The sequence below is a fragment of the Dreissena polymorpha genome, chromosome 9 (assembly GCF_020536995.1).
Source record: "Dreissena polymorpha isolate Duluth1 chromosome 9, UMN_Dpol_1.0, whole genome shotgun sequence".
NCBI lineage: Eukaryota > Metazoa > Mollusca > Bivalvia > Myida > Dreissenidae > Dreissena > Dreissena polymorpha.
Window position 1 is genome coordinate 58,772,077 of NC_068363.1, and position 15,695 is coordinate 58,787,771.

Here is a 15,695-nt window from a genome sequence, read left to right on the forward strand (position 1 = left end):
AGCCCCATTTTGAGAAAACTAGGCTTAATTCACGTCCATAGAAATTTCGTTTCAGAATAGCCTGCGCAGTATGCATAGTCTTATCAGGAAAAACACTTTCTGCCTAGCTTGGATTTTCTTTGAAAAGGAAAGTGTCGTCCCTAATGAGCCTGTGATGATGGCACAGGCTAATCTGGAATGACAGTTTGCGCACAAGCATTTAGTCCAGTTTTGCCAGAACGAGGCTCATATCATCTGCTCGCTGGAATGAAGAGGAAAACATTAAGTTTTAATGATACCAGTTGTGATTATTTCTAGTATGATGCACATAGGCCAATGACAAGTGTCTTGGAGCAGAGGAAAATAAAACATAGATTAATTAGTGTTTCGATTATTCTGTTGTCGAGAGTTATTGTTTCATTGAAAATTGTGGATGTTAAGTATTGTTTATGACTATGAGATATGGTTTCAGGACAGACCAAACATGCAACCAATAGCAGGGGAAATGCAATACAACCTTTTCCATTTAGTGGGGTCATATGGTGAAATGATTGTTCACTTTTTGATAAAAGCAACAAACTTGGCACATTTGTAGATTAAAGTATTTTATTCATTTTTAGCTATGGACCCATCTCCAATTTTCAAGATGGCCGCCATTTTCAAGATGGCTGCCAAGATGGCCGCCAAAATTTAGGAAATTACATGTTACTGCCATATTTGATTAAAATATTCTGTTTTTGGCATTTAAATTGGCTGTTGTATGTTAAAAATTAATTAAAATATGTTTCTACATGAAAAAAATGATTTAAATATTGCATATAAGTCAAAATGGCTTCCAAAATGGCCGCCTAAAGTACAAAAAAATAGGATTTTCCACCTCAAATCTATAATTTCATAACTCATTGAATGTATGTTATGTAAGGAAGTGTTTTTTTTTTGTATTTACAGATACCTTCATTTGTATAATAAGCTCAACATATTGTGCCATTCCTTAAATAAAGAAATAACTGCATTCAAGAGTTCACACTTCCAGACCTTAAAGCTGCCTTAAAATCTAAAATCCACTAACTTCTTTACATTTTCTTGATTTTTGAGTCATTTCACCTGATTTATTTGTGAGTTTTTAATACAGCAATTGCAAATGTCGATATCTATCTGCTAACATTTAAAATGATCCAACATTGCTTAAATATGCCCTATAACATTTTCAATTTAAAAATAATCTAATGTTTTGATATTAGTGTTAATAGGTTGAAAAAGGGTCACTTGGTCCTTTTAACAACTTTCTTGATTTATTTATACTTTGTAACGGAACGCAAAAGGTTTAACTATATTTTATACATTTACAGTATCATTATAAACAAAACATCTACTAACATTTTATGTCACACAACTGTTACATGCAACAACATTTGACATGAAATTCAAACAGTTATTTAATTTCATCTAGACATTAAACATACTTTATATACACGATAAATTATTATAGTTGATACATGTACTGTTTTTCATGTACACACATCTACTACCATTTATCACGCACAATTCTTATCAACATGAAACAATAGTTTAACTACGTATACTTTCAATAAATATTAATTTTTTAACATTTCACATGAAAATCAAACAATAATTGTCCCTACCGGAGAAACTGAATGGGACTTATGGTTTGCGCTCTGTCTGTCAGTCAGTCTGTCAATTTTTAATCTGTGGCCCTTTTCAGTGTTGATCATTTAAATGTTAGCAGATAGATAGCGACATCTGCAACTGTTGTATGAAAACCGCACTAATTAATCAGGTCAAATGACTCAAAAAGCAAGAAAATGTAAAAAAAAAAATTAGTGGTTTTAAACCTACAAGTAAACAGTACTCATTGGAATGTTTTGTTTTGAGCAATGTTATTAGCATATGTACACAGACGAACAGTTGTTATTATTATCGTGATCACGTGTGTTATATAAATCTAACTATATCAATTTATTCCAGAAATCAGCAGTTTTGTGTTTGATTTCGTATATTGTTCCCGAAATCTCACTAAAAGTCGTCATCCAAAAATGTTCATGTTTCAATTAAATCAGGAAACCCTTTTGTGTGTTTTTAAAACAATAGTTAGACTACTATTTTGAAAATTATTTCAGTTGAGTAAAAATTCGAGGAACTAAAACCTGAAAAATGGACTAAAACAGTTAAAATTTAGTGTTTTTAACCTACATGAACTGTAACAAATAGTGGCTTTGAACTATAATAACACTGCGGTCATTTCATTGTTTTATTTAGAGTGATCTTATTTGCATTGTTTGTTTAGATTGATCTTATATGCAATTGTATATATGCGAAAAATATTTGATTATTATAATGATCACATGTTTTATAAATCTAATTTAATCAAATTATTCCAGAAATCAGCAGTTTTGTGTATGATTTTATTCATTTCAACCCAAAATCACTAGTAGATGTTGATAAAAAAAAGTCGTTGTTGGAATGAAACATTGAGGCCATATGAGTATTTTTAAAACACTGATTAGACAAATATGTTGGAAATTGTTAACTTTGTAAAAGATTTCGCAGAATTAAAATTTGAAAATGGTCAAATTTGCAAAAATAAAATGCAAAATTTGGTGTTTTTTCCCTTAAAAAAAATTACATGGAAAATTATTTGTTTTTCTGAATTATCAGAAAGGTTTCTGAAACCTATTTAATACCCCAAAACTGAAACCCGGGGTAAATTCCCATGACTGAAAATGTCTATTTATTTAATTGTTCCAGAAATCAGAGGGAAAACTTTAGATTTTGAGTGATTTAACCCAAAAAAATCATTGATATGCACGGCTGTGACACTTAAGAAATGGGTTTTCCGGAAGGATATAAAATTCTGTTTTCAAATATACACAAACATTCTTGGCCTCAAAACTTGAAATAAACACCTGCGCTCTCGGACCATGATAATCTGCTTTATGGATTTATTTATTATTAAAGTAAATGAATATTTGCCAAAAAAGCATAATTTCCCCCCCCCCCCCCAAAAAAATGACCTTTTCAACTTACAAAAAGTACAAAATTAACAAAATACTTTTAATAAATGTGTTTCTTGCAAAGATTTTTGATTATCAGCATAATTAGTAATAAAGTATTGTAATATTTCATTTGATTTGTAAAAGATCGCAACACAAAATCAGCACCTCGATATTTTCTCCTTTTTTGATATGAATTGGGTCCATAGCCTATTTTGTCTTAAATACTTTAAACTACCAATGATCAAAGTGTGTTGCTTTTAACAAAGAGTGAACAATTCCACTGAATACAAGCACCATATGTGGTGGAGGATGTGACCGCGGTTAGATTTTAAGGCAGCTTTAAGGTCTGGAAGAGTGAACTCGTTGAATGCAGTTATTTCTTTATTTTAAGACTGAAACAATATGTTGAGAATATTATACAAATGAAGATATCTGTAAATACAAAAAAGGAAAACACTTGCTTATATGACATACGTTCGTTGAATATTGAAATTATAGATTGGAGTAGGAAAATCCTATTTTGGTACTTTAGGCGGCCATTTTGGAAGCCATTTTGACTTATATGCAATATTTAAATCATTTTTTTCATGTAGAAACATATTTTAATTAATTTTTAACATAAAACAGCTAATTTCAATGCCAAAAACAGAATATTTTAATCAAATATGGCAGTAACATGTAATTTCCTAAATTTTGGCGGCCATCTTGGCGGCCATCTTGAAAATGGCGGCCATCTTGAAAATTGGAGATGGGTCCATAGCTAAAAATGAATAAAATACTTTAATCTACAAATGTGCCAAGTTTGTTGCTTTTATCAAAAAGTGAACAATTCCACTGAATTCAAGCACCATATGATCCCGCTAATTGAAGGGGGCATATTAACTACTTTTCCATAAACAGAATGAATGGTATATCGCATAGAATTCTTAAAAATGAATTTTAAAACCAAGCCAGTTGGGACAAAGTCCTGAACCAACTACAGATATGAATAAAAAGTTGTTTGCGTGAAAAATATTGCCTTGTTGCTGAACCAATACTCCTCCCTCATGTGCACTGACCTATCTCCTCAAACAGGGTCTGTATATTGGCCGACGTCAGCGCGCTGGTTTCAGTAAAAATGGCTCCAAGTTCCTCAGCAAGCTCCTTGGCTTCTGAAAACAGACCAAGTGTTCTATCCCTACATGACAATCAGCAAATTAACCTCGTTCTGGGAAAACTGGGCTTAATGCATGTGCGTAAAATATCTTTCCAGATGATTTTGTGCAGTCAACAAAGGCAAATCAGGGATGACACTTTCTGCTTTTATGGCATTTTTTGTTTAAAGAGAGTCTCTTTGAAACAAAAATCCAGTTTTGGCAGAAAGTGTTGTCCCTGATTAGCCTGTGAGGACTGCACAGGCACATATGGGACGACACTGTACGCACATGCGTCCAGCCCATTTCTTTCCAAACAAGGCTCATTTAATTACTTTATGGTAAAACAATGTATATCAGAACTTACACTATGTCAAATTGTAAAATATGCTTGACTTCATTTAATTATTTTAACTTTCTATCATTTTCTTTCTTCATTACTTAACGTAATCTTTATTTGTGTGGCTAATGCTGGTTTCATTATTGATATATTTGCGTAAAATAATGTTTGCCACTTTGCCACTGCCGATTGTTCTTTTTGTGAGGTGTCCTTCATTGTGTACTTTGTCGTCTATTTTTAACTTTTAGCTTTCTACAACTCTTAAGGCCACATTTTCATCCAATTTGATGAAACTTTGTTAGAATGTCTGTCTCAACAATATGTAGGTCTGAATCTGGGTCATGTCCATCCAAAAACTAGGTCACCTGGTAAAAGCTTAGAAAAACCTTGTAGCCACTCTGGAAATCACATTTATAGCTCAATCGATGAGACTAGTAAAACAAAATTGGGTACCGGTATATATGTACCACAATCTGGTCAGGAGCTACCCCATCCACCATTAAGTCACAGAAGGTTTCAGTGTGTCAAAAGAAGACAATGTAGCTCCTCACCCTACAGAGCAAATGCCCAGGCTGCGCTAAATTACGCTGGCAAAACATGCCATAAGTACCATTTTCACATATCGTGGATCATTTAACCTTGGACAAATGAACCAATGATTGCTAAACTCAATTCTTGAATGGCAAGTCCCAGTATCCACTGGTCAATCTATGCACTCCAGGGCCCAGTATCATGAAGATGCACAATGTTTCAGGTCAACTCAGAACATAAGCTTTAAGACTTCACTCAACTGAGAATGTCAGTCAGCTCAAGAACAACCTCAAATCTCATAAATACAAATAAATGTGCCGTGCTCTGTGGAAAAGGGGTTCAATGCATGTGCGTAAAGTGTTGTCTCTGATTAGCTAGAGCATACCGCAAATCAGGGACGACACTTTCAGCCTAAACTTGATTTTTGCTAAAAGATACTTTCTTGAAACGAAAAAAATCATAAAAACGGAAAGTGTCATCCCTGATTAGCCTGTGCGGACTGCACAGGCTAATCTGGGACAACACTTTACGCAAATGCATTAAACCCGTTTTTCACAGAGAACAGCTCAAATTTAATTTCCTCCCCTAACTCATGGTTGATTAAACAAAAATACTCAAACAATCTTCCATGAACACCAAATTGAGCAAGACGATCAAACTCATCTCTAATATTGAGAGAAAAAATCAAAGTTGAATCAGAATATTGACTTAAGTATGTTAGTAATACTAGTGCCACCCTAACTGTTTCGCCTGACTCACTCTGTTTGGACACCTCCCGTAGGTCGGAGAGGTCACACTTGTTTCCCGCTATCGCGAGGACAATGTTGCCAGATGCAGCCCGCTGAAGTTCCCTAATCCAGTCCCTCACTGCAGGAAACGATGCCTGAGGTGAGATAGTGAATTTCATTTTTTCATGTGAGCTGTGGAAAAGTGGGTTTAACACACATGTGCGCTAAGTGTCGTCCCTGATAAGCCTATGCAGTCCACACAGGCTAATCAGGGATGACACTTTCCATCTTATGATACAATAAATTTTTGGTTTAGTCCACTTACTTCTTACATTTTATGCTTCTGCCATTAATAGCTAGGTTAAAGGGCACATAACTCAGGAATGTGCTGATCACTTAGCATGAAAAAAGGGGTCTTAAGATATAGTTGAAGCTTGAATTTAATATATAAAGAAACGTTGACACAGTTTACTCCTTAACTTATACAATTAAATGCATAAAAATGCCAGGTTCAAGGGCATACGAGGATAACTAGCATGAAACAAAACTACATTTAATTTTACAAAAAGCTACATAATCATCTATACTTTATAAACCAATAAATATATTTATATATGAAAACATGACATTCAAAATTAACAGACCAACACACACACACAGACAAAGGAAGCAACAAACAAATTTACAGAATGAGTCCTGTATACCCTGCCAAACTTTGATTGTGGGATTATAAATATTAAATTTATGATGTTTCAACAAAGTAAGAAGAAATACATTTAACAAGTCTTGAATGTCAACAAGATAAAAGGCATTAAATTAACAAAATAATTACTTATGTAAAGTTACATCCTCAGCAAAGAACTGTGTTTTCAAGCCTAAGTTAAGTTAAGATTACCCTTGTGACTTTGTTTAAGGCAAACCTTGGTAAAGGCTTCCAGCCAGAGTTCTTGGGTCCGATCTATGCGTGATAAACATAACATAGCTGTTTGCAACAGTGGTAACAATTAACTTGAACTTGTCAATAAACTCAACATTAAAAGGGCATGAAAGTAGACCCAGCAAACAAATACCGAAACAAAAATGCTAAACCTATACAAATGCCACAGCTCCAACAGTGGGAAGTTTAATGTGTTAAATGTCACTTACTTCCCTTGTAACATAATACACCACTATAGAATGACACTTACTTTCCTGTAACATCATACACCACAATAGCTAATGTCACTTCCCTTGTTACATTGTACACCGCAATAAATGTCACTAACTTCCCCTGTAACATGGTACAAAACAATAAAATGTGACTTACTTCTCTAGTCACATCGTAAACCACAATTGCTGCAGCTGCCCCTCTGTAGTACATAGGCGCAAGAGATCTGTACTGGAATACAGCAACAAGACAAATGAGCATCACTATGGGAAAACAGATCTTAATGCATGTGCATAATATATTGTCCCAGATTAGCCTGTGCAGTCTGTACAGGCTTATTTGTTAAGACACTTTCAAACAAAACTTGATTTTTGCAAGGAAAACACTTCCTTTTTAAGAAAAATACCCTTAATGCTTAAAGTGTTGTCCCCAATTAGCCTATGCAGACTACACAGGCTTATCTGGGACGATAATTTAACAATATGTATTAAAACCTGTTTTGCCAGAAGGAGGCTCAAATACAGTGTACACAATTACACTGCAGTTCAACAAAACACAAGTCATAATCATTGAGATAATTAACTTCACGTCAATTGCAATATTTGTATACAAGTTTTGAACCATTTATTAAATACCAAGGTCCAACAACTTGATAGCTGATGTGCTAGTGTGCAAGACATCAATTTGACAAGCAATACACTTCAATGCTCAGGTAAGTTGAAATTCATCTAATTTGTGCAGTAAAGACATTATGTTCATAAAAAGTGTTTATTTATACATTTATTAGGTCCTGCCACACCTAAGGCTGGATTATGTGAGGAGCCGGAGTGTATCATACCACTTGTGCCTCATCAACTTACCTTTTAGTTAGAATGTTGTCCTAACTTTCATGAGTTCATTAATTTACGTAAGTAGGAGTGATTGGAGACATGTCTGTTCCAAACACATTGCAGACTTAAGCATGGAAGGACAACATTAGCTGCAAATTACACACACGCACAAGCAAGCACACCTGCCCTCATGCATGCACGTGCACACACACATATTATTGTACAACAAAGACTTGCCTTTCAGTTATTCTGCAAAACGGGAGATATTTAACAATATTGTATGACAATAGAATAAACTTCTCTTTCCCCGCAAAGGGAATAATTAACAAGATTGTTTTACTATAGAGTTACCTTCTCCTGGCCCGCTGTGTCCCAGATCTGGAAGATGTATGTCTTACCATCCAACACAACCTGCTTCGTCATGAAAGAGGCACTGGAATAACAAGACATATGAAACCATTAATGTGCCATGCTCTGGGAAAATGGGGCTTAATGCATGTGCGTAGTGTTGTCCAAAAATAGCCTGTGCAGTCTTCACAGGCTACTCAGGGACGCCACTTTCCCCTGTTATGGTAATTTTCGTTTCAAGGATGTCTCTACTTAGGGAAAATCCAGTCTTAGTATTCTTCTGACTGCACAGGCTAATCTCAAATGGCATTTAACTATTAGAGTTTAACTCTGTTATCCCAGAGAGAGGCTTAACCCTTTGCATGCTGGGAAATTTGTCGTCTGCTAAAATTGTCTGCTGAATTTTTAAAATTAGCATTTTCTTCGATTTTTTTTCAAAGAATACTATCAGAATAGCAAACAGTTTGGAGCCTGATGAGACGCCACGTTCTGTGGCGTCTCATATGGATCCAAACTGTTTGCAAAGGCCTTCAAAATTCGGTTCCAGCACTGAAAGAGTTAAACTTCACAAATAAACTCGAGCATCTCACAGCAGTGATGAATACCCCTGAGTGCATGTTGCTTTGGGTAGTAAGTTGTAATGATAATGTCATCGCATGTTGCTATAGGTATGAAGTTGTAATGCTTATGTCATCGCATTTTGCTTTAGGTAGCAAGTTGATATGATCATGACATAGAAATTGGAAATTGTTTGGTGTTATTGGCAATCTTCTCATTAATAATGCTACTTTAAGTGTAAATAAATTGAGCCTCATTCTGGGAACACTGCACTTAATGCAGTAAAGTGTCAACTTACATTCCCGTGCAGTCTGCTAACAGGCTATTTAGGGATAACAGTTTTTACCTCAGAGGGATTTTTGTTCAGCAGAAACTTGTTTTACCAGAAAGTGTTGTCCCTGATAAGCCGATGTGTACTGCACAGAGGCTTAAGTTAAACGACACTTTACCCACTTGCATTAAGCCCAGTTTTTCCAGAACAAGACTTAATTGTTCTAACATAAATGAAAAATTAAATAACTTGAGCTATTGCTGACAGTGATTGACTACCCCTACTTAAAGCTTTGACACAGGTTGAGCCTTTAGGCGTTTGACCTTCAAAGTGGTTAATAGCAAGCAGAATACCAAGTTATACAGTTAAACATTTGTGCCTCGTTATTTTTGAGTACCTTAATGTTCTGCCAAATTGTAGAGTGGCCAAGCAAAATGATGACAATAAACTCTGTATTTTGACCTCAAAAATTGACCAAGAGCTTGAAAGCAGCCATATGGTTTTGTGAGCAGTATACCATGAACGTAAAGACTGGTGAAAAATTATTGAAAACTCAATCAATGCATGGGTATGTTACAGTAGGGACTGCTTCTTTCTTTGGGACAGACTTTAAGGTCAATCATCCCAATATAGCCCTCAACCTAGAGGGGTTATAATTAGAAACAAGCAAATTCGTTGAATTGATATCCCCCGCCATTATACTTCTGGACACAAGATAAGGCTCCGAACACACAAAAAAAGCATTTTTTCAAAATACAAAGGGCCATAACTCCGTTATTATTCGATGGTGTACAATGCCATATGGCGTGCATCATCCTCTTATCCATATATATACTCATACCAAGTTTTAATGAAATCAAAGCACTTCCAAGATATGGCTCCGGACACAAAAGTGCCGGCCGGAAGGACAGACGGAAGGACGGACAACGCCAAAACAATATCCCTCCGCCTATGGCGGGGGACAATTAAGAATACCCATTAATAATAATTGCAGAGTTCTCGTACCCTATAGTGCTCTCCAGGTTCTCCTTGTATTGGTCTCTCACAAAGCGCAGTACAATACTCGACTTGCCAACTCCCGACTCCTGTCAGCAATAAACCACATGGGATGTTATCTCTTTTTTTTCACAACTCATGTGTTTAAGACATTGTTTGGTTTAAGATTTAACCACGAAAACCCTAAGAAAAAGAGAGTGTTTTAACACAATTACTTGGTATTAGGTTTTACATCAATAGTCATCACTTTATTAGTTTAATTTCCAATGTAAAAGAGTGTGACGAATTTTAAAATTATGACAAAACCGTCCCAAGACAGCATTCTCAAGTATTCATTTGCATTGATAGCATATTTTATATTTTCAGTAAATCACCAGATATTATGACCACCAAGACATTTTTTAATATTAATATCAGTAACTGTTAAATGATATATAAAAAAGTAAACAGGACAAAATAACTTCAATTTCAATTTAATTAAATATATCTGTTTCCTTAGCAAGGTGTGCATATAAACATTAAAAAAAATGGGGGGCAAAACTTCCATTGAAAGTCTTGTTGATACTCTTGTTGAACTAAGCAGAATATGCTTATATGCAGAATTTGTTGACTTTTTTCTTTTTTTTCATTTCAAGCTTTCCTAACTGCTCCCCCCCCACACTCAACATGCAATCACATGATATATCTTCATTTATGCAATTTTCACATAAAATTTCACCACAAAACTCAATTTATAGGACCTTCAATATTTTCATTTTTTCTATTTTTAGTAACAGTGACCTTGACCCAACTGGACTCAGCTGCAAATACAATTTCAAAGTGTCATCGTTATTGGAAAGTTGGAAACTTTATGATCATATTATATTTAGTTTATTAACAAATTGTATGTAATTATTAAGATGTAACCTAAAAAATACAGGATGGTTGCCGATAAAGAAGTAGATGTTTTGTAAAGAAAATGTCCCTGGACAAGTAAACACTTCCACACCCCTGCATGACAAATATATACAGTAGTTGTGAACATAAATGTTGTTTTCTTACCCCCAGCAAACAGAGTTTGACTTCCCTTACTGACATTCTGCATTAGACTTATATCAAAGGGAGTTCAACTACAATTGTCATCAGGTTTAGTCATTCTTCCTGAAAATGAAATCAAAATGAATACTAGTACTGATATTAAGGTACATAATCAAAATCAAATTTACTTTGCACAGAATAAAATTTGCTGAATTAACAAAAAGAACAGAGTGGTCATTTCAGCGTTAAAATGGGACAATCATAAAAAACTAATACAGTCAAGTTACCATTACTGGATCATTACTCATAGCGGATCACTTTGATGTTCAAGACTGCGTATCGCAATAAAAAGTTGACATTTTTAGATGATTTTTTTGCACACAGCATCTTCAAGGACTGTTCTTTAAAACGCTTTGATTGAGTTGTAATCAGAGCTACACTTTGTCAAACATTTCATATGTTTTTCTGACATGTATATATGACTTCCGTCAAGTTTCCAAATCGAGGTTGAACATTTATCGCGGCCACATGCTATAACTCTGTTGGAAAGTAATAAGTTTACGCATTAATTTAAAGGCCATTTAGTAGTCTTTCTGCCTGCTAAAGTCCATTTCAGTTTTGATTCGTGTTCAAGATTTTTCAAAACCTTAAATGAAATGAAGAATTAGGGCAATAACGAATCAAGCGTGATAATATGCGTATTGATAATATATTATATTAAAAAATATGCAAATCTTGTTGATTCTTACAATAAATGATCTCAATCTTAAATTGAAATGTTTTATTTATGTTCCATGTTCAATATAAATGATTCAAACAATTTATATGGTTTATAAGATGCCCATATCTTTTCGATCTATTAAGGATTTTCAACAGATAATTCACACAAGAACACCATACGTAAAGTGTAGATACAAGATCACATATAGAAAACAATTAATAACAAAAAAATAAATATAATTTATAACTGGCAATGTAACCTGGTCATTGTAAACAACACATTTCATATTTTGACAGTTCAAAAAGCATGTAAGATGCCCCCTGAGTGGTTTCAGTCATGTGATCCATTATGGCTACAACTGATCCGTTAATGCATGCATTCTGCGGCGACAAAAAGGTATCACAAATACATTTTGCCTGCATTTAAAAATAAGATTATGTGCTGAATCAGTAAGCAAAGGTAATATTTAATCAAACTGGTGTAAAAGAAGTCTCAAAACATTTTATTTTTTTACCAGAACAATTTAATAATGCTACTGATCAGGTATCCTCTATGTGCCTAAGTTCGATCAGGTGCCTAAGTTCGATCAGTTTTTTATGACGTATTTTCGAATACTAGCACTTCCTGCGAAAACTCATAACAGAAGTCGTTATTCCGTCAACCTCTCGTAAAAATGCGGTTTAAACAGGTCTTTATGAATAACAAAGCTAAAATTTTGTTATTGATACCTCATTTTTCATGCATTTACTGCACTTATATTCTTAATTAAATTCATAAAACATCCATCAAAATACTCTTTTCTAAATTGCCAGGGACCCTGCAGTATTCAGGGGAGGTAATACAAATCTCCGTAAATAAGCGCTTTGTTTTCCTGGGGCTCATAAGGGGGAATTCATGAATTAGATCGACACATTACATTTTTAAATTAACAGACGTCCAATGTTTATTTTTATATTCAAGCTTTACTGCAGCGCAATTGCCACAAAAAACTGGCTTTTAGAAGAGGTGAGACATTCCTATGTCCACATTGTGTTTAGAAAAATTTCAAATTATAATGTAAATATGTTTGGTAATTTTACAAATGTGTGTTTATGAGTGTTTAATGTTCTTTTCTGTTACCTTCTTAAGTTGTTAGTTGTAGTTAATTTTAATAAATATTTAAGACATGCATTACAATAATCTTCAAAATATATGAATAACCTTTCTTTTTAAAAAACAACAACATTCGAATGTCTCGCTCCTTGCTTAAGTATCCGTGTGAGCAAATAACTATTTATCCACCCCATGTGAGCCCCCATTTGTGACGTCATGAAGACAGCTGGTTGACCTTAGGAGTGCTTCTCAGTGACGTATATCATGTGTGGTAATAAGATAGTTTTTAACTGTTTACGTCCGTTTTTTTGTTTATAATTCATTTTTTGGGCAGATTTGGATACAGTTTTGAATACTCTGTCTCAATACCATAGCAAGTTTTCAGTAATCGTTGTTGATGTCGAGCATGTGCAGAGACAAAGTTTAACGTGATCGAACTTAGGCACACAAAGCATAATGGTAACTTGACTGTACTGATTTCATTCTGTCAATCAAGAAAAAATGTGCCCCATATTTAAAGTACAACTAAATGGGTAACATGTTTGATTAAACTAGATTAGAATCAGCACCTTAATTTAAGAATATGTGAAAACTCAATTGTCATATGATAAGTCCTGAAAAAATGTGAACGCATTATATTTATAATTACAGTTACAATACATGCTAGAACAAAAGTGAGATGGCGTCGTTTCCATATCATAAAATTTAACATTAATATTTGTTTATATCCCAAATTTCACTATACGAACAGCTTACATCAATATATTTGCATGCAATTAACAAGAAATCAATAACTTCAGTGTTATTTGTAAACAATCTTGTAAACAGGAAGTGTTTTCTATGAAGTCACATGACAATCACGTGATTTAACACAATGTAAAACCGCGATGTGTCACACCGGTCTTTCTGAAACTGCCATTTGTCATTAATGTCATAATGAGAGTAAATGGGACTCAGTGCCTAGAAAAATGGCTGAGTCCAATATTGCCTTACTTATACTAGTTTGGTGTAGTCCCAGGTTTTCATCTCGTAATGTTTTTTTTTATATCAATTGCAATAACTCCTTACTCTAAAAGTATTGTTTATATCGTCAAATATTTGTTTTTTGCACAATCGCATTCCAACGATGAAGCCGTTAACTTCGTTGCTGCCTAACTTTTTAACGAACCAATCAAGTAAATTAGCCTTTCTAGTGCGAGATGCACGACTTGATGATTACTTTATTAGAAAATGGCTAGGTATTTTGATACAGGCTACAAAGTCTACTGTATACACAAACATTTTTTCAATAAGTCAGAACAAATTTCTCTGATATAAATATTTATTTATTTTTCGGCATAGCTGTTTAACGCCACTTTTGACCTTACCTGACCTGACCGCGGCTAGACACAAATGAATACACTTACATTTATTCCATTGGCTGATTTCAGCATACAACCAAAACATTGGAAACATGTCCGCGTCTTTGTAACACTGTTTTACTGCGTGTTCGGCATGAAACAATTGTATCTCTAATGAAAAGGCTTCACTGTTGAACAAAATTGTGTCTTTGTGTCGTATGAACAAATCTGCATGAAAACTACATTTGGACTCAAATCGTACATCAAATCATTTCTGTCGTCAGTTGTCAAAACACCTATACACTGATTGATTCCAATAATGTCGCTTTAATGGAATTACTATTTTTATATATATGATTCTTAATATTTAATCAACTTAACTTGTTTTATTAGGGCATTTTTCACTGTTGAACAAAATTGTGTCTTTGTGTCGTATGAACAAATCTGCATGAAAACTACATTTGGACTCAAATCGTACATCAAATCATTTCTGTTGTCAGTTGTCAAAACACCTATATATTGTTTGATTCCAATAATGTCGCTTTAATGGAATTACTATTATTATATATTTGATTTTTAATATTTAATCAACTAAACTTGTTTTATTAGTGGTACAATTTTGCAGTAGCCCCCCCCCCCCATTTATAGTTTTATTATTACTTTACAGTACCGCCCCTGGATTTTTTTCACGTCATTGTGTCTTCGCCTGTCCATTACGTCATAACTCTTTCTCTGTTCCAGTTGTAAGCTCCATGCATAGGTCATTGGGTTTATAACGTTCAATTTTATTTATATTTTCTCTCTGATAGGCGTTTCTTTTTTAATTTAAATATTATTAATTTAATTTTTAGCAGTCACATAAACAACCAAGCAATGTAATATGGAATTTTTACACCCATTATTGCTGCTTCTTCCTGTATTTGCGCGATGATTATCTGAAATATTAACTTAATGACGCTATATTTTTAAATCTTTTTCTAGAAAGAAGGAATGAAGTTGACATTTGTTTGTAGTTTCATTTTATCGTTCGTCAAAAAGTTGTTACTCTGTTGCTCTGGTATCTTCAATACCATTGAGTAATTAAATTGTAATTAAATTGAATGCGTTTTAATCCCCTTTTATTATTGTTTGATTTGAGTTACAATGCTATGACGTTAAATTTTATTTACACTTAAATGTATTATGAATATTGTTGGGCCAAGTGTGAGGTTGAGCGCTCTATAACCGGTTTAAACCCCCAATGCTTTGCATTGACCGTTCCAATGCGGTGACCCCAGCTTTATTCATATTTTGTGTTTATGTTGGTTTGTATTGTGCTGTATTGTGCTGTTTTGTATTGTTTGGGCAATCGGTCACTTGCCTTAAATAAAGGACCAACTAATTGTTTTTAATGAGAATTCAATACTGCTCCAGCAGCTGGAGTTTTACTTCTTTATATTGATAGATAGAACAGTTTAACACTCAATTCTTGACATCAATACGGTTTGTGTGTGCACCTTTTATTTTCAGTGGTCAGCGCCATAGCGTTTGTTTTTAAAGGCTGCGTTCTCATATTTAGTTATTACTACCGTATTGCATTCTGTGACCACGTATATTTTAGATCATATAAATATTGTTGTTCCATATCCTGATATTTGTTTTGACCAAAAT

At 34.1% G+C, this 15,695-nt stretch overlaps 1 protein-coding gene across 2 annotated transcripts in view; it reads right to left on the bottom strand.

Moving 5' to 3' along the window:
* The window catches only part of LOC127844424 (ras-related protein Rab-31-like), a 34,041-nt gene extending 20,497 nt beyond the window's left edge, over window positions 1-13,544 (bottom strand). Inside the window, exons 1-8 of one of the 2 annotated variants that reach the window (XM_052374637.1) lie at window positions 13,462-13,544; window positions 10,917-11,015; window positions 9,885-9,964; window positions 8,054-8,135; window positions 7,032-7,103; window positions 5,757-5,880; window positions 4,052-4,144; window positions 2-241 (exon numbers count right to left, since the gene is read on the bottom strand). In XM_052374637.1, coding sequence (XP_052230597.1) covers window positions 231-241; window positions 4,052-4,144; window positions 5,757-5,880; window positions 7,032-7,103; window positions 8,054-8,135; window positions 9,885-9,964; window positions 10,917-10,952 — 498 coding nt within the window. In that variant the 5' untranslated portion in view covers window positions 10,953-11,015; window positions 13,462-13,544 and the 3' untranslated portion in view covers window positions 2-230. Of the gene's footprint in view, window position 1; window positions 242-4,051; window positions 4,145-5,756; window positions 5,881-7,031; window positions 7,104-8,053; window positions 8,136-9,884; window positions 9,965-10,916; window positions 11,016-13,461 lie in introns of those variants that run through there. The other variant, XM_052374636.1, reaches the window with a different exon arrangement.
* Window positions 13,545-15,695: the final 2,151 nt, after the last annotated feature.